Genomic DNA, 19,464 nt, shown 5'->3' on the forward strand with positions numbered 1-19,464 from the left:
TGAGATCTCCATGGTTTATTCTGGCTCTGGAATATAGCTCTATGTATGTGTGTGTATAGCACCTATACACAAAATAGAGGTATTTATAATATATACACATACATAATTTAATACAAACCTCCTCCATGTCACCCCACTCATTATAGAAATGGGGGGACTGAGGGTGCACCCCTCCAAGGGGAGCAGAGATGAAGGGGTCACGTATTCTCCTGCAAGAAATATACAGTCTGATATATTGCTATGTACATGTTTCTCAGCATCTTCACCCCCACCCCAAGGGAAAGGGGGGGCTTATTGCTATGGGCAGCAGAAGGGCAAGGGAAATTTGAGGGTGGGTGGAGGGGATACTGGCCTCTGTTCCTATCCCTAGGACCCCCCAATATGGCCATGCCTTTGAAACCCCTCTTCCTATCTGTACAGCTACCCTATCACAGTGCTGTGCTCCCCCTCCCACAATTCCAGGCTTCTGTCTAAGCACCCCCCTACACCCCCCAGCAGAGGCTCCCCCAGTCAGACTCCCACCCCCTCCAGACTTTCCACCATCCAGGGGCTTTTTGGGGGGTGGGGTGGGGGGGAAGAGACCAGCACTCAGTGGAGGTTCCCAGACCCTGCTGCTAAGTTCCCCTCACCCCCACTTATGTCACCCCACTGGATGTTCCTTGGAAAACCCAACTGGAAGTCCCTGGCTCAAGCACCCTCCCCCATGTTTCAAGGCAACGTATGGGCTTATCACCCCGCAAAACTCAATTCTCTTCCCAGGACAGAAGAATATACCCCCCTCCAATCTAAGAGACCCACACACACTCCCCTCCCCTGAATTACAGGGGACCCCCACAACCCTCCTTATCTAAGGTATCCCAACTACAGGGATCTCCCAGACCTGAGCCAAGGGACCCTCATAGGGTTCCCCTCCCCCCACCAAGTGCAAACATAGTTTGTTCATTTATTGCTTGAAGGGACATTGTAAACCCCTCACCCCACTCGGGGGCAGGGGCTGGGAGGCCTCAGGGCGTCCCACTTTGGGATGGGGGGTTATTCTCCTCCACACATACTTTCTCCTCTAAGCAGAGAGTTTTGAGACTCAGTGAGGAGGGGGACACCCACCATGGACTCAGTGAGGAGGGGGACACCCACCATGGACTCAGTGAGGAGGGGGACACCCCCCTTCAGTGAGAATCAGCTGCCCCTGCTACTGCCCTCCCCACCTAACTGACCCCTCCAGTGCCAAGCTACCTCCAGCCCCAGCACACAGTGGCTGCTGGGCAAGCACCCCTCCGCTGGGGGTTTCCCCTGCTCTGAGCCAGGGACAAGCAGGGACCCCCCCAGGCCAGGTCTGCGCATGTAGGGTTAACACACTCTCCCCTGCAGTCCAGCTTTGTGCTGTTCAGGTCCATTATGGCTTCCACTGGAGGCCCTGGTTCTTCTCCCCCTGCTACTAAATCCCTCCCCCCAGCTAATAACTTAGAATATGGCTTCCAGTGCATATGGGGGGCTGGGTCCCCGTGTCACTCCGTCCCCTCCCACCAGTGTCCCCCGGTCCGTCTCCAGCATGCCCATTCCCCAGCCCTGTGGCCATGCTGCAGCTCCCCTGAGCCACATCAGTCCAATCCTCCCCTTCCCCTATCTGCCTTACTGTCCCCATGCATCCCCCCTGTCCCCCAGCCAGAGCGTCTGTGTCTGTCCCCCCAGCAACCTGGTACCCCAATGTCCGTGTGTCTGTCCCCAGCCCCGCCCATCCCTACTCCTCTCGTTTGTGTGTCTCCAGTGTGTCTGTCCCCCTCCCACCCTGCCCATCTTCCGCATCTATGTGGCTGCCTCCCTGCCCCAGGTCTGTGTGGCTGTCCCCAAGCCCCTCACCCCGGTCCATGCCTCTGCCCCCCACACATGGCGGGGAGGGGAAGGCGGGGAGGGTCCTCAGTCCATCATGGCTTCCAGCATCTCGAGAAAGAGCTTGTGCATGGGCACCTTCCCTCCCAGTTTGATGCCATAGAAGTGGTGCAGGGCGCGGGCGGCCGTCTGGCGCAGCAGGGGTAGCGTTAGCAGCAGCTTCCCCGCCCGGCGCGGCTCCTCTGGCCGTCGGCTGCCCTCGTACTCCAGCAGGGCCTCATGCAGCACGTCCCGCAGCCGCTGCACCGCGGCCATGTCCTCGATGTGCACCGAGTCTGGGGGCCGGGGGAGACCATGGGGGTTAGAGGGGCGGCGTGGCCAATGTTGCTGATGTGCACCCAGCCTGGGCGGGAACACTATGCACCGAGTCTGGGGAGACCCGTGGGGGGGGGGTATGGCCGATGTTGCTGATGTGCACTTGGGGGGGAATCATACAGGGTTAGAGCAGGAGTCTGCCATGTCACTGCTGAGCACCAAGTCAGAGGGGCAGGGAAACTATGGTGGGGCCAAGGCCACCACGTCCTTCAGTGAAGTCTGGGGTGGGAGTCAAGGAGGGTGGCAGGCAGAGCCTGGGGGGAAGCAGGCAGCTGTGGGGGGAGGAGGGCCGATCCCAGCCCAGGGGAGATGAAAGCCAGGTGCAGAGAACTGCCCCCACCCCAAGCCCCCCATAGGGCAGGACCCACCTGAGTTGGCAAGTGCCAGGGCCTTGAGCAGCACATACTCCTCGCGCTCCAGCCGCAGGGCGCGGTACTTGCGCACCAGCTGCAGGAGGGCGGCGCTCAGCTCCCAGAGCCCTGCCGCGCGCGCCCCCTCCTCGTCCAGCGCAAAGTCCTCGGCAAAGACCACCTCGTCCTCGCAGGGGAGCGAACGCCAGGCCACACCCAGCACCAGCACCTCCAGCCAGGCGCTCTGCAGCACACTCATCTGATCGGCCAGCGACAGCGCCGGGAACCCTGCGGGGGAGAGACGGGAGTTAGGGGGCAGTGCGGGCTGGGAACCCTGCAGGGGGGCAGGGCTGGGGGCAAGGGGGAGACAGGAGTTAGGGGGCTGGGAAGGGAACAGGGATGAGGAAGCAGAGCTGAAGGTTGGGGATGGGAACGGGGGAGCAGGGCTGGGCACCCTGTAGCAGGAATCTGCGGGGGGTGAGGGAGAAAGGGTGAGGAGGGGAGCACTGTGGGAGGGGCAGCACATGGGGATGGGGCCAAGGAGACAGGGGACAGGCTGGGCGGGAGATGGGGGTCATAAAGAATGCTGCAGGGGGGGTGAGGCCCCACCTGGGATGTTCTTGGCCCAGCCAATGATGACGACGATCTCGCGGTCAGCCAGGTCACACAGGGCACTAGTGGCACGGAGGGGCCCATCGGGCAGCGCTGGGTCAGGCATTGCGTACAGCTTCTCAGGCTCCGCCACCAGCAGATGGGACACCATGGGGTTAATGGGAGCTGCAGAGAGGGGGCAATGTGAGAGGAGATCCCCCAGCACCCCATCCCCCTCTCGCACCCTATCACACCTGGGCTCCTCCCCCTCCCAGATCTGCCCATACCCCACAGTCCTGACCCATAGGCCCCTACTACCTCAGCCTTGGGCTTCCCCCTCCGCCCCCCGGCTCTGCCTCTTAATCCTGACCCACAGCCTCACTCCACTCACCTGGTTTCTTGCTGTTCGCTGTGGCAATCTGGGGGGTGGCAAAGGTGTTGGGGAATGGGGCCCCATCCACCTCAGGGCGGCGCTTGTATTTCTGGCGTCCCCCTCGCACCCGGTCCAGCCGCACCCCTAGGGGGCAGAGCAGAAGACGTGGGGTCAGAATGCACCCCCAAAACCCTCCTTTTTCCCCACCCATCCTGCCCATTCCCCTATTTCCAAGGGGACCAATTTGCTCTCATAACAGCAGGGGGGAACTGAGGGGCTGTTTTCCCCCCAGGGTTCTCCTGATGGTTCCCCCTGACATTACCCTGGCTTCCTGACCCTCCCATATCCTGCCTCCCAGCTCACCAACCACTGCCCCCCCCAGCAGCTCTCTAATCCCTCCCAGCTCTTTTCCCCTCCCCAAGTTCCCACCCAATTCCCCCTGCCAACGCCCCAGCTCCTTCCCTGCAACCCCCCAGAACCACTGTGCTCTCCCCCCAGCCCCCACCGTGTCCCTCCACCCCCCGTACCTTCCTTGAGCATGCCGACGCGCAGGCACTTGGTGAACCGACAGGCCTGGCAGGCTTTGCGGCGCCGCTTGGTGATCTCGCACTCGTTACTGGCCGGGCAGCTGTACTCGATACTGCCTGGGGGAAGAGCAGGGTGAGACGGGGCTGAGACCTGGTTCGGGGGGAGACAGGGGCCAAGACCAAAGATGTGGGGGAACATGGAGGAAGGAGATGAGCTGAAGTGGTGGTGGGGAAAATCCTGGGGGAGAGAGGAGATGGGGCTGAGCCTGTGCTGGGGGGAGAGTTGGGGAAGTAGGGGCATGCAATGAGATGCGGCCAAACCACTGAGAGCTGGAGGAGAAACTGGGGGGAGAGGTGATGTAGTCCCAAGGAAGTGGGAGGCCAGGGCCACCCACCCACAAAGCAGAAGCAACCCTCCCCATTAATGCTGCAAGCTCCTGGGTTACATCTCCCACAATGCAGCTAGGAGGAGATGGAAGACCGCTGTGCACCGTGCGAAATGTAGCCCAGCCCAGGGAGGAGAACCACCCCATGAAACACCTGCACTACAGCTCCTAGCAGGCACTGGGGAGGCTCAGCAAGGGAGACCACGGTGCATCATGGGAGATGTAGTCCTGTTGGGAAACCCAGCCTACAGGAGAATGGGGAGTGCAAGGCATCTGAATTACAGCTCCCAAGAGGCACTGCAGCAGCTGAGGGTGGTGGAGTCAATTGGGCTCCACTCAAGCTCCACTGCAGTCCCCCAACCTCAAGAGATTTCATCTCAATTTTCCCAAGGGAAAAATAAAACAATTTCAGCAAAATCAAATTCCCCTGCCCACCATGGAAAATCACCAAACGCCATGAGCAGGGAGCCCTGGGGCAGCCACCTGGAGCTGTTCCTCTCCCTTGAGCCAATCACCCAGCATTTGGAAAGCTGAGACAGGGGCAGGGGTGCGTGACGGGCCCTCTTTGGGAAACTGGGACCCAATTCCAAGTGCACTGAAGGGTAGGGAGCCACCACCCATCCACGCAGCAACGATCAGCGGAGGAGGGGCCTGGGGCTGGGTCAGCAGGGCCTGTGGATCAGGACTGCGGGGCCCCCTAGGCTGGGGGGGTGCAGGGGGTTACCTTGTATAGTGCGCTTGAAGAAGGCTTTGCAGGCCTCACAGGAGGCCACTCCATAGTGATATCCCGAGGCCACGTCCCCGCACACCAGGCACAGACGCTTGGGCAGGGAGCTTAGCACATACTTGCCCCGGGGCAAGGCTTCATCAGGGTTGTTGTCATGGCGCCGGCGGGTCAGTGCCCCCGGCTCGGGGTCATGGGGAGGACCACTGGCATCGGAAGAGCCGCTGGGGCTGCGCTGGGCCAGGCTGTCCGGGGAGGCCGGCTCAGTCTTGATGAAGAACTCGGCTCGGTGATCCCGAGACGACATGGCTGGGGTGGCCTGCAGGGGGTGATCCATGTGGGAGAGGGGAGGTTGGGGGGGCAGTCAGACACTCCTCCCCCACATCTGGACTGCCCAATCCCTGCCCTTTTACACTCTGCCAGGACGCTGTGGGAGCTCCCTAGGGTCGAGTGCCCTGCACTGCCATCCCAGGCACCCAGGTTCATTTCCACATCCCGGTCACTCCCCTGGGATAGCTGCCAGGGGGAGATTCAGTCCCATACTGCTGGCTCTGATGTCAGAGCTGTGACCCCCAGAGCTGGGTACCCCTGCCCGGGATTCCCCCCCCCCAACCTAGGGGCCTCTTCCCAGATGTTCAGCACACTCCCTCCCCCTCCCAATGCCAGCTCCAGTATCTCAGGGTCGGGCATGTGACAGGCTCAAGGTCACAGAGAGAGACTCTGATCACAGGCTGGGGGCGGGTACGGGGAGCTGTGTGTGTGTTTGCTTGCAGGGAGCTGTTAGTGGGCATGCAAGCGGGGGGGTCTCTGGGATGGCAAAAGTTGGTACCAACAATCCAGAAGCAGAAATAGCCTTAGCTCTGTGCTCTCTCCCCAGCTCTGGTACAGGAATTAACCCCCTCTCCAGGGCTCAAGTCAACCCAGGCTGCAGGAGGCAGATAAGGGTCATGGCAGAGGGATTAGTCTGGAGGCCGCAGCTCAGACAGCTCCCCCTCCCCAACACACTCACCCCCACTCACTAGGGCTCAGAACCCCTACCCCAAAGATACTCTCCAGGGCTCACCCCGCCGGGCACTCCCCCACCCACCCTGCTTGACTCAGAGCCAGGCTCTGGAGCAGTTTCTGGGCAGGGGGCCTCTGAGGAGCCGGGATCCGCTGGGATTCGGGGGATGGGAGGCATGGCTGAACTGCCTGTGCTCCCCACCTACGGACCCAGGCAGGGCACTCTTCCGATGGAGCCAGTTGGGTCAGGGAGGGGTCGTAGCCCTGCAGGGCTGTACCCTCCCTTGCAAACACACATAGGCAAGCCCAGCACCCACATCCCTCCTCCCTCACAGTGGGACTTATCTGGCAGCACTCCCAGCCCATGAGGAGGGGGAGAAATTGGGATCAGGAATGGAACCCAGGTGTCCGGGATGGCACGGACTGGGCCAGGAATGAATGCTAGAGGCCACCTTTAGTCCAGCTGGGGCAGAGGAGGAAGGGGCCATGTCCATGTGTGTTAGCCCCATGTCAGTGTGCTCCCCACTGTGTCCATACATGGCATCCCAGTCCCCAAGAGCATTCTAGGCATGTCAGCCGTGTCTGTTACTATGTCTGTCCCCATGTTCCCCCCCCCGACCTTTGTCCCCTTTGTGCCGTCTTGTCTCTTTCCTAATGTCCCACGGCGGGGGGGGAGTTACGCAAGAGCAGGCGGAGGGGAAATGGGGTCTGGACCCTCCATCATGCCCCATTGTGCTTACAGAAGACTGTCCTCTATCCTCCTGCACTCTTCCCCCTCTGCAGTCCCCCAACCTCCACCCTTGCTCTGCACCCCACTATCCATGCACTCCCCTTCTCCCTGCACACCCCCAATACCGACCCAACCCCCCCGCCCCGGGACTAACCTGGAGCCCTAAGGCACTCCCAGCCCCTGGGAACTGGGACCCAGACATCTGGGACAGCTACTGGGGGAAGACTGGTACCCCCTCCAAGTACCCCCATTTCACCCCACCCTCCCAGCCCATTCACCCTCCTTCCCCCTGCACTCCAATCCTTACCCTGCCACTACATCCTACCCCACACATGCATACCCTTCCCCCAGTAACCTCCCTCCCATCAGCAGAACAGAGATAGAAAAGTTGGTCAAACTTTCTTCCTCCTGCCCCTCAGGGGATGCAATGGACCATAGGAACGTACACCAGGAGGCATTCTGGTGTGTATGGGAGGGGTGACACCACGTCCTGCTCCCAGTCAAAGGGAGTCCCAGTATATGACATTACCCATCATCTAGGTGGATGGTTTCTGGCCCCATCATGTGCTGGACGGGCAGTGTGGGTGGGGGGTTTTGGATTCATAGTGTGGGGGAGAATTCCCCAGCCTCCCCATTCTAATCCCAGACTAGCTCACCCCTACTGTTTCTGTACACACACTCCCCCCTTCAGGGTCAGGCCTTGGGCCAATTCAGGACTGTGACCTTTGACCCGGGAAGATTCTGGCTTGACTGGTCATGGAGCCCTGAGTGTGGGGGGCAGGGGCAGTTTGACACCTACCATTTCCCTCCCTCTTCCCGTTACTCCACACATACCCACACACCAGGCCCCAGGCAGCAGGGGGGCATGAGATGCCATGTCCTGGCAGGAGATTGTGTGACTGACACATGGTCACTGACACAGACACACGCTCTGGCACCAGGATACAGCTGCTCACCTCCCTGCAAGTCTCCATGTCTGTCCAGGTGTCCGCGTTTCCCCAGGGGTCCACCCCCTGAGTCTCCATGTGTGCCTGGCTGGTCAGCTCTGTCCCCGCTGGCCATGTGTGCGCGTCTGTCAGTCTGTCCGTGTCCGACTGGGCAGCCCCCTGTATGTCTGTCTGGTCCCAGGAGCGCCCACGTCCCCAAGTCTGTCTGTGCCTCCGTCTGTCCGTCCGCCTGTTCCCACTGTGTCCCCTCGAGTCCCGCCCCGTGACTGTCTGTCCCTGCAGCGTCCGTCTGTCTCCGTGCGCGCCCAAGCCCCCGCTGCGGAGCGGGAGTCACATGGGCCGGGTGGGGGCCCCCCTGCCCCGATCCCGCACTGACCTTGGGGCCCGGCGTGGCGTGTCCGGGCCGGGCGGGGCTCAGTGGCCCGGGACGCGGGGGGCCGGCCGGGCCATGGGCGCGGGCTCAGCCCGGCTCGCTGCGCTGCGCTCCGAGTGTAGGACACAAAAGGACATCGCGGCGCACTTCCTCCTGGGCTCCCAGCTGACAAATGGAAGGGGCGGGGCGGCGCCTCATGAATATGCAGCAGTGGGGCGGGGCCGGGCTGCACGCGCTCGGCCCTTCACTTCCGACCTCGCTGCCCCCACCGAGCTAGCGCCGGCCGGGGCCTGGGCTGTGAGGAGTCAGAGGGGCGGGGCACGGACCTGTTGGGGGCATTCAGGGAATTAACGGGGGGGCTTATGGGGACAGGGGGCTGGTCTGGGGGATCATGGGGGTCAATGTGGGTAGGGGGATCATGGGGGTCAATGGGGGTAGGGGGCTGGTCTGGGGGATCATGGGGGTCAATGGGGGTAGGGGGATCATGGGGGTCAATGGGGGTAAGGGGCTGGTCTGGGGGATCATGGGGGTCAATGTGGGTAAGGGGCTGGTCTGGGGGATCATGGGGGTCAATGTGGGTAGGGGGATCATGGGGGTCAATGGGGGTAGGGGGCTGGTCTGGGGGATCATGGGGGTCAATGTGGGTAGGGGGATCATGGGGGTCAATGGGGGTAGGGGGCTGGTCTGGGGGATCATGGGGGTCAATGTGGGTAGGGGGATCATGGGGGTCAATGGGGGTAGGGGGATCATGGGGGTCAATGGGGGTAAGGGGCTGGTCTGGGGGATCATGGGGGTCAATGTGGGTAAGGGGCTGGTCTGGGGGCTCATAGAGTGGTTACAGATCTGAGGGGCGCAATGAAGGGCTGTTAATTTGGTGCTGGGGGGGGTCTGGGGAATCCTGGGGGGACAATTCAGCCTGCTGTGGGTGGAAATGATTGAGGCATCTCCATGGGCAGCAAGTTGGGGGGGCTGTAGGATCATGGGGTTGATTTTAGGTGGTGGGAGGTTCATGGGGTGGCATATAGCAGGAGGAAAGGGGAAATAAATAAGGGGCAGCTTAGACCACACTGCGGGGGGGCTCTCACTTAATGGGCAGGTGGCGAGACTCCTGGGAGCAGGTAGATGGGACAGTGTCTCCCACACTTCCCCAGATTGGAGTGACCCTAAGGAGACTCTGTGCCCAGGCCAAACCATTCAGGGAATGTACTAGGGGAAGGGGGAGTCCTGCTGGGGGGCACACCCTGAGAGTTGAGGAGACCCCCTCTGCCCTACTCACCTGATGATCTCAAAAGCCCACACATTTATCCCTGAATCTTCAGGAACCAGCCCTGTCCACCCTGTGAGAGTCAGGTCAGGGCATGATCTCCCGTGGCCAAAGGGGGAAACTGAGGCACAGAGTAGGGAAGAGATGTGCCCCCAAGGTTACACAGCAAGTCAGAGGCAGAGCTGGGGAACATCCTAACTGCCTAGCCCTCCTGGTCTAACCCACCACAGTTTGCATTCCTGGTATCTGCCCAGCCAAACTAGCCTCCTCCTGGCCTTAGCAACTGAAGGTCTTTGAAGGTCACTTTGAGCCCCTGAGGGGGGCCCAGCTGTCACTCCCACCCCCAAGTCACATGGGACTCATTTACCCACCTCTGCCTGACATGGCCAAACAAATGGCCCTTCATTAAGTGTCATTAGTATTAATTCCCCAGGGCAGATCCAACCAGCCCACTAGGTGGCTGCAGGTTGGGATTGAGAGGCTGGAAGTTGGGGAGGAGGCCAGGGCTAGGGTAGCAGGGGGCTGTGGGTCAGGACTGAGGGGCACCGGCAGTGCTGGAGGGGAGCTCCAGCTGGGATAGCAGCAGGCTGTGGGTTGGGATTGAGGGCCAGTGCTGCGTGTGTGTAGCAGCCACCCCTGCTAACCCAGCTGGCAGGTTAAGGCTGCAGGTTAGTTGTAAACACAGGTGTGACCTGACTTCCCATGCACTGGAAGGTTGCCTGGGGCCTTCCCAGACTCTTAGCGACTGACTGTACTCATCAGAACTCCACATCCCACTCTGCCTACCCCACCCACTCAGCCCCCTGGGGCCATTACACTGGGTGCTGCTGCATAGACCCTGACCCAGACGGGGGCCCCGCCTCATGCCGGACACTGTACAGACACACAGCCCCAAAAAGATTCCAGTCTAAATAGACTAAGGTCAGGGGCAGAGCTAGGGATAGAACCCAGGAGCCCTGGCATGCCCTTTGTGCCTGTATGGGGCTCCTGGTTTGGTAGAAGCATCCCTGACTCTGAGCAGGGACAGTTGGCTAATCACAAGGTGAACCCCCAGACAGGCACTGTCCCAGCCAGATGGGGAGTGGGAGGTTCTCTTTGACCTTCAGCCTTGTCCACACCCTGCTAAACTGGTTTGGAAAGTCCCCAGAACTTCAGGGAGTGGGGGGTGAGCAGCAGGTTAGAGCAGGGGGCTACAAGTCAGGACTCCTGGGTTCTATCCCCAGCTCTGACAATGGTGTTTAGAGAACCCACTCCCCTCTCCTTGTCCCTGCCTATATTGCTCCTGGGAATCAGGACTCCTGGGTCTGTGTGTGTGTCAGGTCAGAGAACTCAGGACTAATGATGCCCTCAGCTGGGACTGGGCCATACTGGGCACAGGGGAGATGCCTTGGGGATCCCTGTGGCACCTACTGGTGCAGGACTGAGCAGTGGGGGTCACCAGGTGGGCAAGCTCCTAGGGCCCACTCAGTGCAGCTACAGCAAGTGAACTGATACGTGTGCCCTGCTTAGGAAGAGCCACACACACCCAGTTAAATGGCACATGGTGCCCGACCAGGCCATGCCTCCTCCTCATTGGTCCAGGCCTTGCTCCCTCCTGCCCTCATGTCTTGGCTCTGCCCACCCACCCCACGTCCTGGCCCCACCCTGTTCCCCTCTAGATACATTTTGCCAAGGTAAAAAATGCCATTCTCATGGTGCTGGGAACTGCCACCTACCCACCACTCCCAAACCCAAGGAAAGGGGCCATTAACTCTGCCCCTTGGTGGTGAGGCAAACACCAGGGCATGAGGAAAAGGGTTCACAAAGAGGTGCGGGGACTGGGCAGTCACTCCACACCCACTGGGAGAAGCATTTCCAACAATGTCCCCCTGCTCTTGACTAGATGCTGCTCCTGCCCAGAGCCAGAGATAGAACCTAGGAGTCCTGACTCCTCACTAGACCATGCTGCCTCTTACACCTGTTACAGAGCCCCTCCACTCTTTGGGGTCCATGCTCCCTCCATACCTACTCCATGTTCCCTCTGGGATGGGGCTCCAGCAATTCCCCCCAAGTATCTGGTGAAAGGTTTGGGGTATCATCGCTGACATCACAGGGGACTGCCTGTTAACACTGTAACCAGGCAGGACAGGCATCCCTGTGATTCCTGTGACCAACATGATATCCTCCTGGTAACCAGGTAACTGTGTCCCTCCTGCTACCTAGGTAATCATTCCCCCACCCCACCCCCCCGGTAACTACAACAGTGGCCTGCTGTAACCATCCCCTCTGTAACTAGGTAACCATTCTCTCATCTCCCCAGTAACCAAGACTGTATCTTCCTGGTAACCAGGTAACTGTCCCTGTACCCCAGCAGGTGCCATCCTGGTCCCATGGTCGGAGCTGCCCAGAGATGGTAGTGTGTCAAATTCTGTGAAGTGTTCTCTCAGCTCTGATTCAGGGTCCCTCCAGTGACCCAACACCTATCGCAGCCACAGATACATGGAACCAGGATCACTTCCCAACATCTCCCCTGCCATCACAACTCTACCACAACAACTTTGTGTTGCTATTCATCCCCTGGTCAGTAGTTCCTCCCTCTCAGAGCACTGGTCAGGCCCTCTGCAAACCCAGGTAGGCATCACTGTATTAGTTACACACACCCACAATCCCATGGCCTGCTCCCCCAACCCTTCCCACTAGCCCATTGAATATAAAAGGAGAGGGAACCAGTTTTAATTAAGATGCTGGCACACGTGAACAACAAAGCTCTAGGGTTAGCAGTGCCTGAGAATTTCACCAGCAAGCCAATCAATGCTTTCAGGAGCCTCAGATCAATGGGACACAGCTGCAGAGCATCTCCTGGTTGCTGTCACTTAAAGCAAGGTCCCAACACAAGGACCAGACTGCAGAGTAAGCAGAGACAACGTTAAAAGAACTGGATTTTTGCTGGATGATAAACTGATTTAGAAGGGCCTAAACACAGTTATCAGCCAGAAGAATCATAAAGGAAACATGCCTTATAACAAGAGACTCCTGGAGCTTAATCTGTTTAGTTGAAGAAAGAGAAGGTTAAGGGGTGACTTGATCCCAATCTATAAGTACCTACATGGGGAAAAAAGCCTTTAATAATGCACTCTTCCATCTAGCAGCCAAAGGTCTAACACAAGCCAAGGGCTGGAAGTTGAAGCTAGACAAATTCAGAGAGGAAATAAGGACCAATTTTTTAATAGTGAAGTAATTAACCATTGGAACAACTTACCAAGAATTGTGATGGATTCTCCATCACTGGCAAATTTTAAATCAAGATGGGATGTTTCTTCTCTAAGCTCTTTTCTAGTCCCAATGGGAATTAATCATGGCCATCCTATGGCCTGTTATGTAGTAGGCCCGATTAGATAATCATAGGGGTCCCTTATAATGTATGTGGAGATTTTCTTAGTATCAGCTGTTTATTTACACTAGATGCACCAGTCCTGAAAGAGAGGTGGTTGCAAACTGCACAGAGGATGATCTTTTCTCTCAGAGATCTCAGACAGAACACTAATGCCTGGGTCCCAGGGAGGTCTCCAGTTAGAGAGATAAAGGCAGGAAGCAAACTCTAGCTGCTTGCAACAGCTACGTCCCAAATGAATGAGCATTACAAAACTAACAAGGAAGCAAATCTTCAAGACTGAACACTGCTTGCAGTAAGACTGTTTGAACAGCACATCCTGCCATAGCAATGTTATCACAATATTGTTATACTAGGGACCAAGCTTGTTGGGCACTGCACAGACCCACAACTGAGATCAGGGCCCCATCATCCCCAGAGACGCCTGCCATCTCAGCCCGGCCCAAGCCAGCTCTGCTAATGCCCCTCAGTCCTGACCTGCCCCCCTCCCAGACATATTTTTGCTGGGTTTATGGGATAAGGAAGGTAGAGGAGACCAAGCCAAGAAGCAACAAACTCAGTTCACAGGGGACTCCTAAAATCTGAGCAAATTCTAGCCTCTGCAGAGGGCTTTACAATGGAACACGAATGCGAGAAAAGAGAGCGCCAGGGTTCCCCACAGGCTTAGGGGCTGCTCACAGCCCTTCATCCCCACTCACTAGCAGGCCCATTGCAACCCTTATGCCCCTGGCACAACTTGAAAGCCTTTGTCTGTTGTGTCTGATTTGGGGGAAGCCCTATCTGGTACAGGGAGCTGGGGGAGTGAGGTTGCCCTTCTCACCTAAGGCCAACAGGTGGCAGAGTTTTGGTGTCTAGGTGGGGGTGTGTGGAGGGGACTGAGGATTTAAAAAACACCTTGCAAACATAGCAGAGTGGGTGCTAGGGAATGGCCTAGCACCTGCAGCTTCCGCTCCACTGTCCTAGCCCTTCCCCCACAGCTGTTAATGCCCCTCAATCCTGACCCAGTCTCCTTGCCCCAGCTCTGCTAGTGCCCCTCAGTCCTGACCCACAGTGTCCCCTTACCCCCCTGATAACTGGACCTGCTTTCCCCCTCCCTAGTATCCCAGCTCTCTAGCTCCCATGCAGCCCCCATGTATGTATGTGTGTGGACTTGACCCTGTTCATAACAGAGCCAGGGGAAGGAGCCTAGGAGGCAGCTACCTCTGGGGTGGGGTTATTTATATAGGGACCGCGGTCCAAGGATAACATCCCTTACCAAACACCTCCCCCCATACAACGACTCCCTCGACTCCCTAGAGCTGTCCTACAGCATTGGGGTTAGCACTGGCTGCCAGGGAGTGTCCCCTCCTGAGTTCCAAGCCCGCTCCCTACAGCACAGCCCCCCTCGTTCTGCTCTCCAGGAGGCAACGGGTCCGAGCAAAGGAGAGATCCATTTTAATTTTGTCTACAAAGTTCCAAATCTCATTCTGGGATGGGGTGAGGGGCGGTCAGGTGCTTGGGAGAGAGATGGGGTCATGCATTAGGATAGTCAGAGGTCAGGCATTGGTGTGAGAGAGTGAAGTGCCAAGGTCAGGAATTGGGGGTGACGGGGTGGGATGCAGGGGAGTTTGGGGGCTCATGGGGTGTGGACCGTCTGAACCACCCCTCCTGACCCAGGGCTCCTGGCGCCCAGCTGCTGCCTCAGTTGCTCTATGCGCTGCTCCGTCTGGTGAGTGAGTGGGTGCCTTGCTCCCAGATGCCGCCGGTAATCTGGGAGAAAAAACTGGTGATCAACACTGGCTCACAGTCCACCCTGCCCTAAGGACCTGCCATAGGGAAGGAGGGGGGCACTGTAGGTGCAAGGGCTCCACCTAGTGGGCACAAGTAGCTGCATCACAGGCTCACCCCTTCCCTGCCCTATAAGGAGTTAGCCCCATGCTGGGAAGCCACCTTCACTCCCCCACTCCCCAGTGTTTTATGGCAAGCTTTATGTAACCCTTGGGCCTGCTCTTGGCAGGGTTTCCCATCTATCGGCTGGCATTGCACATCATATGCTGATTGGCTAAGGGAAGGAGTCAGGGTCCTGGAACTGGGGGGAGGGTTGGACAGGCTTGGATTCTGGACATTGTCACTCCACAGCACTGTGTTGTGCTGCCCAGTGTTGTTGCATTGCCACGTGGAGGGGGGGGTCATGTGGTATAACGTTGTTGAGTCGCATTATGTTGCGCCAGGGGGCTCACGCAGCACAGTGTGATCGTACTGTTTGACCCGACGCAGCGTGGTTGTGTGGTGTTACACTGTAGGGGGGGAGGGGGTGTCACGCGGCATGGATGGTTGCTTGGTGTTGCTGGGGGTGTGCCACCTGGCACAGAGAGGTCACATAGTGCTGTATTGGGTTGCACTGGGTGATTCCATTGGGCTGCCATGCTGCATTGGTAGGTACACTGTGCTGGCTAGGGTTGGGATCCCATTCCCCGCTGAGCTGACATCCCCAGCTTTACCCCCCGCCCGTCACCCCTGCCCCCCTCACCTTTCAGGGTCTCTGTTAAGGTCGCCAGCACCTCCTCCTCCATCAGCCCCAGGAGGGGCAGGGGCACCTGTGGTGGGAGGGGCTGGCTTTACCACTGGAGGCTCTCAGATCTGGGAGGGGGTATCCCCCTTTGGAGTGGGGGAACTCAGTGTCCAGGTGGTGATTCCCTGCAGCCCTGACCCTCTCTGGGGGGATTTCCAAGCACTCATCCACATGATGAGAGTCTCAGTTCTTAGTGGTGCCCTGAGACTGGGGGAGGGCACTGCAAAGAGGCCCCTTCCGCATTAACATAGAACTCGGGTGGGGCAGTTAACTTTGTGTGTGTTCCCTGGGGGTGAATGGAGGGAACTCAGGGGATCATGAGACATGCCTAGGCTGGAGTTCCCCATGAGGGCCCCAAACTGAAGCATCAGAGGTGATGGGGGATCACATGGGGGGACTGACTCAGTGGGAGGGAGCCCCATAAGAGGGCATCAGGAGGGCCTGGGGTAATCAAGGCTGGAAGACAGGCCATCATGGGGGGTCAGGGAGATTGTGGGGGACACTCTAGGGTCTCAGGGTAGGGGTACTGAGAGGTAGTCAGAGGAGGCTGGGGGCAGGTGCACTGAGTGGGTCAGGGCTCAGGTGAGATGTGAGGGAGCTGGCAGGAGGCTCAGGTCTGGGCAGGGTGGGGGCATACCATCGGAGGGGAGAGAAGGGCCCCATAAACCATGGAGTGTGGGGGACAGACTCACAGCTGCTTTGCAATCCTGCTCATGTTTCCTCAGCCGGTGCTTGTAAGATTCATTCTGGACCATTGAGGAGGAGAGGAGAGCGTGAGATGGGAGCAAACACTGTCATGCCCACCCTGCACCCCACCCTGACTGCCTGGGACCACCCAATGCCCCCTGCTGCCCACCCCCACCTTGTACCACACTGTGATTGCCTAGGACCATTCTATGCCCCCTGCCCCCCACATCCACCCGGCACCCCGACCCTGACTGTCTGGGATCACCCAATGTCCCTACCCCTGCACCCCACCGTGATTGCCTGGGACCACCCTATACCCCCTTGCCCCCCACATCCATCTTGCACTCCATCCTGACTGCCTGGGACCACCCAATGCCCCCCACCCAGCACCCCATCCTGACTGCCTGGGACCACCCAATGCCCCCTGCTTCCCACCCCCACCCTGCATCCACCCTGACTGCCTAAGACCATTCAATGCCATGCCCCCATCCCTGCTTCCTAGCTAGCCCCACTCTAGCTATCCTGGGCTTCCTCCCTGTCATAAATGTAAAGGGAAGGGTGAACACCTTTAAAATCCCTCCTGGCCAGAGGAAAAACCCTTTCACCTGTAAAGGGTTAAGAAGCTAGGATAACCTCTCTGGCACCTGACCAAAATGACCAATGAGGAGACAAGATACTTTCAAAGCTGGAGGTGGGGAGAAACAAAGGGGGTCTCTGTCTGTGTGATAGGTTTCAGAGTAACAGCCGTGTTAGTCTGTAATCGCAAAAAGAAAAGGTTTCAGAGTAACAGCCGTGTTAGTCTGTATTCGCAAAAAGAAAAGGAGTACTTGTGGCACCTTAGAGACTAACCAATTTATTTGAGCATGAGCTTTCGTGAGCTACAGCTCACTTCATCAGATGCATGCCGTGGAAACTGCAGCAGACTTTATATATACACACAGAGAATATGAAAAAATACCTCCTCCCACCCCACTGTCCAGCTGGTAATAGCTTATCTAAAGTGATCATCAGGTGGGCCATTTCCAGCACAAATCCAGGTTCTCTCACCCTCCACCCCCCCACACAAATTCACTCTCCTGCTGGTGATAGCCCATCCAAAGTGACAACTCTTTACACAATGTGCATGATAATAAAGTTGGGCCATTTCCTGCACAAATCCAGGTTCTCTCACCCCCCTCCCAAAAACCACACACACAAACTCACTATCCTGCTGGTAATAGCTCATCCAAAGTGACCATTCTCCCTACAATGTGCATAATTAAGGTGGGCCATTTCCAGCACAAATCCAGGTTTTCTCACATCTCCCCCACCCCCATACACACACAAACTCACTCTCCTGCTGGTAATAGCTCATCCAAACTGACCACTCTCCAAGTTTAAATCCAAGTTAAACCAGAACATCGGGGGGGGGGGTAGGAAAAAACAAGAGGAAATAGGCTACCTTGCATAATGACTTAGCCAATTAGTCATTAGCACAATGACTTAGTGTATATATAAAGTCTGCTGCAGTTTCCACGGCATGCATCTGATGAAGTGAGCTGTAGCTCACGAAAGCTCATGCTTAAATAAATTGGTTAGTCTCTAAGGTGCCATAAGTACTCCTTTTCTTTTTGTCTGTGTGATGCTTTTGCCGGGGACAGAACAGGAATAGAGTCTTAGAACTTAGTAAGCAATCTAGCTAGATCTGTTTTGTTTAAATGGCTGATAAAATAAGCTGTGCTGAAGGGAATGTATATTCCTGTTTTTGTGTCTTTTTGTAACTTAAGGTATTGCCTAGAGGGAGTCTCTATGTTTTGAATCTGATTACCCTGTAAGCTATTTACCATCCTGATTTTACAGAGGTGATTCTTTTACTTTTTTTCTTCAACTAAAATTCTTCTTCTAAGAACCTGATTGCTTTTCATTGTTCTTAAGATCCAAGGGTTTGGGTCTGTGTTCACCTATGCAAATTGGTGAGGATTTTTATCACGCCTTCCCCAGGAAAGGAGGTGTAGGGTTTGGGGAGGATTTTGGGGGGAAAAGACATTTCCAAGCGGGCTCTTTCCCTGTTATATATTTGTTAGATGCTTGGTGGCGGCAGCAATAAAGTCTAAGGGCAAAAGGTAAAATAGTTTGTACCTTGGAGAAGTTTTAACCTAAGCTGGTAAAAATAAGCTTAGGGGGTTTTCATGCAGGTCCCCACATCTGTACCCTAGAGTTCAGAGTGGGGAAGGAACCATGATACTCCCTATGCAGAGAGAGCTGAGAGGTGAAGGGGAGGAGGCCTGCGGGAGGGCCAGGCCAAGCTGTTCCCAGGTTCTCTGGGTTAAACTTAGCTTCCCCATCCTACCAGGGGCTTTGTAATACTGGATTCCAGGGGACTCACTGGCTTGCTCGGAGCAGGCTGCGCGGGGTCCCTGCAGATCCTCCCAGCCGTGTCACTCCCAAGGAGCAAAGGCTCTGCCAGGAGTCTGAACTTGTTGGGACCAGCCGTGGAGCCTCACAGGGTGCTGGAGCCCAGAGGCCCAGCCCTGGGGGTAGAGCCACTGGACTTGCCCTGGTGAAATGCTGAGCCCAGGGTCTGACAAATAAGGCGGCTCCTCCCAAAGGAACAGTAAGAGTACCTACAGATCCAAGATGGGGAGTCCGGCTGTATCCACCTGTGTCAGCTGGTCAACGTGGTAACCCTGCTGGTGTGCCAGTCTCCAGTGGCTGATGTGACACCCCATGGTCCACACAGTGCTGCCCATGCCTGAGGGGGCAGAGTGGCTGAGCTGAAGGTAGCAGGGGGGGCTCAGTCTATAACCCCAACCCACCACAGATCCAAAAGCACACAGGTATCCCTTGTGTGGTGCTGAGATGCAGCCACCTCTGGGGTGGAGAGTGGGGGCTGTTTACACAGGGATTCCTCCCCCTGAGACTCACCTGAGAGGGTGGTGCGTGACTCCAGCTGGGAGAGATGGTCTGAGCTCTCTAAGGCTTCAGCGACAGGCCCGGGTTCCTGGTGGGAGGAATCCCTTTAGAGCCCAGATACCTCCTAACTCTATCTCCAGGCCTTCCCCTCCTCCTGTGGCTTTGCATCTAAGAGGCGGCTTCCTTTCCCACCCTCTCCCCCACAGGCAGCCCGTTCCTTGGAGTGGGGGAGTGTGCAGGTCAGATGCCCAAATCCCACTACCCCCCAGCCCTCCTACCTCCTGACAGGCACTGTCTGGTTCTTCTGGGTCATTGTGGGGTGGAGGGGAAGTGCCCCCAGGTGACCTGCGGGTGGGGAGGGCATCCTGGTGAGAGGATAGTATCCCCCGCCCCTCCCCGCATCAGACCAATGGGCCCATCTAGCGCAGTATCCTGTCTTCCCCTCTCCCTGCCCAGGAGCAGACCTGTGGGCCCGTCCAATCCGGTATCTCCCTC

The 19,464-nt window shown here is 57.4% G+C and overlaps 2 protein-coding genes across 7 annotated transcripts in view; both read right to left on the reverse strand.

The window, feature by feature from the left end:
* Positions 1 to 8,291, reverse strand: ESRRA (estrogen related receptor alpha). Of its 2 annotated transcripts, none has more exons than XM_073351733.1 (8): positions 8,209 to 8,291; positions 5,154 to 5,472; positions 4,044 to 4,160; positions 3,535 to 3,660; positions 3,162 to 3,329; positions 2,571 to 2,840; positions 1,858 to 2,162; positions 1 to 209 (listed from the first exon to the last, which is right to left on the reverse strand). In XM_073351733.1, exons 2-7 carry the CDS (start codon positions 5,458 to 5,460, stop codon positions 1,915 to 1,917), a joined length of 1,236 nt encoding a protein of 411 aa, XP_073207834.1. In that variant the 5' UTR covers positions 5,461 to 5,472; positions 8,209 to 8,291; the 3' UTR covers positions 1 to 209; positions 1,858 to 1,914. The 2 variants fall into 2 exon arrangements, with proteins under 2 accessions (XP_073207834.1, XP_073207833.1); XM_073351732.1 differs by lacking the exon at positions 8,209 to 8,291 and adding an exon at positions 7,842 to 8,202.
* The window catches only part of CATSPERZ (catsper channel auxiliary subunit zeta), a 16,290-nt gene continuing 5,108 nt past the window's right edge, over positions 8,283 to 19,464 (reverse strand). Inside the window, exons 6-12 of one of the 5 annotated variants that reach the window (XM_073351734.1) lie at positions 19,248 to 19,314; positions 18,982 to 19,057; positions 18,717 to 18,808; positions 16,083 to 16,136; positions 15,349 to 15,415; positions 14,492 to 14,588; positions 8,286 to 8,531 (exon numbers count right to left, since the gene is read on the reverse strand). In XM_073351734.1, coding sequence (XP_073207835.1) covers positions 8,450 to 8,531; positions 14,492 to 14,588; positions 15,349 to 15,415; positions 16,083 to 16,136; positions 18,717 to 18,808; positions 18,982 to 19,057; positions 19,248 to 19,314 — 535 coding nt within the window. In that variant the 3' untranslated portion in view covers positions 8,286 to 8,449. Of the gene's footprint in view, positions 8,532 to 14,442; positions 14,589 to 15,348; positions 15,416 to 16,027; positions 16,137 to 18,716; positions 18,809 to 18,981; positions 19,058 to 19,247; positions 19,315 to 19,464 lie in introns of those variants that run through there. The other 4 variants (XM_073351738.1, XM_073351737.1, XM_073351735.1 and 1 more) reach the window with 4 other exon arrangements.

This window comes from Lepidochelys kempii, chromosome 7 (genome assembly GCF_965140265.1).
Source record: "Lepidochelys kempii isolate rLepKem1 chromosome 7, rLepKem1.hap2, whole genome shotgun sequence".
Taxonomy (NCBI): domain Eukaryota; kingdom Metazoa; phylum Chordata; order Testudines; family Cheloniidae; genus Lepidochelys; species Lepidochelys kempii.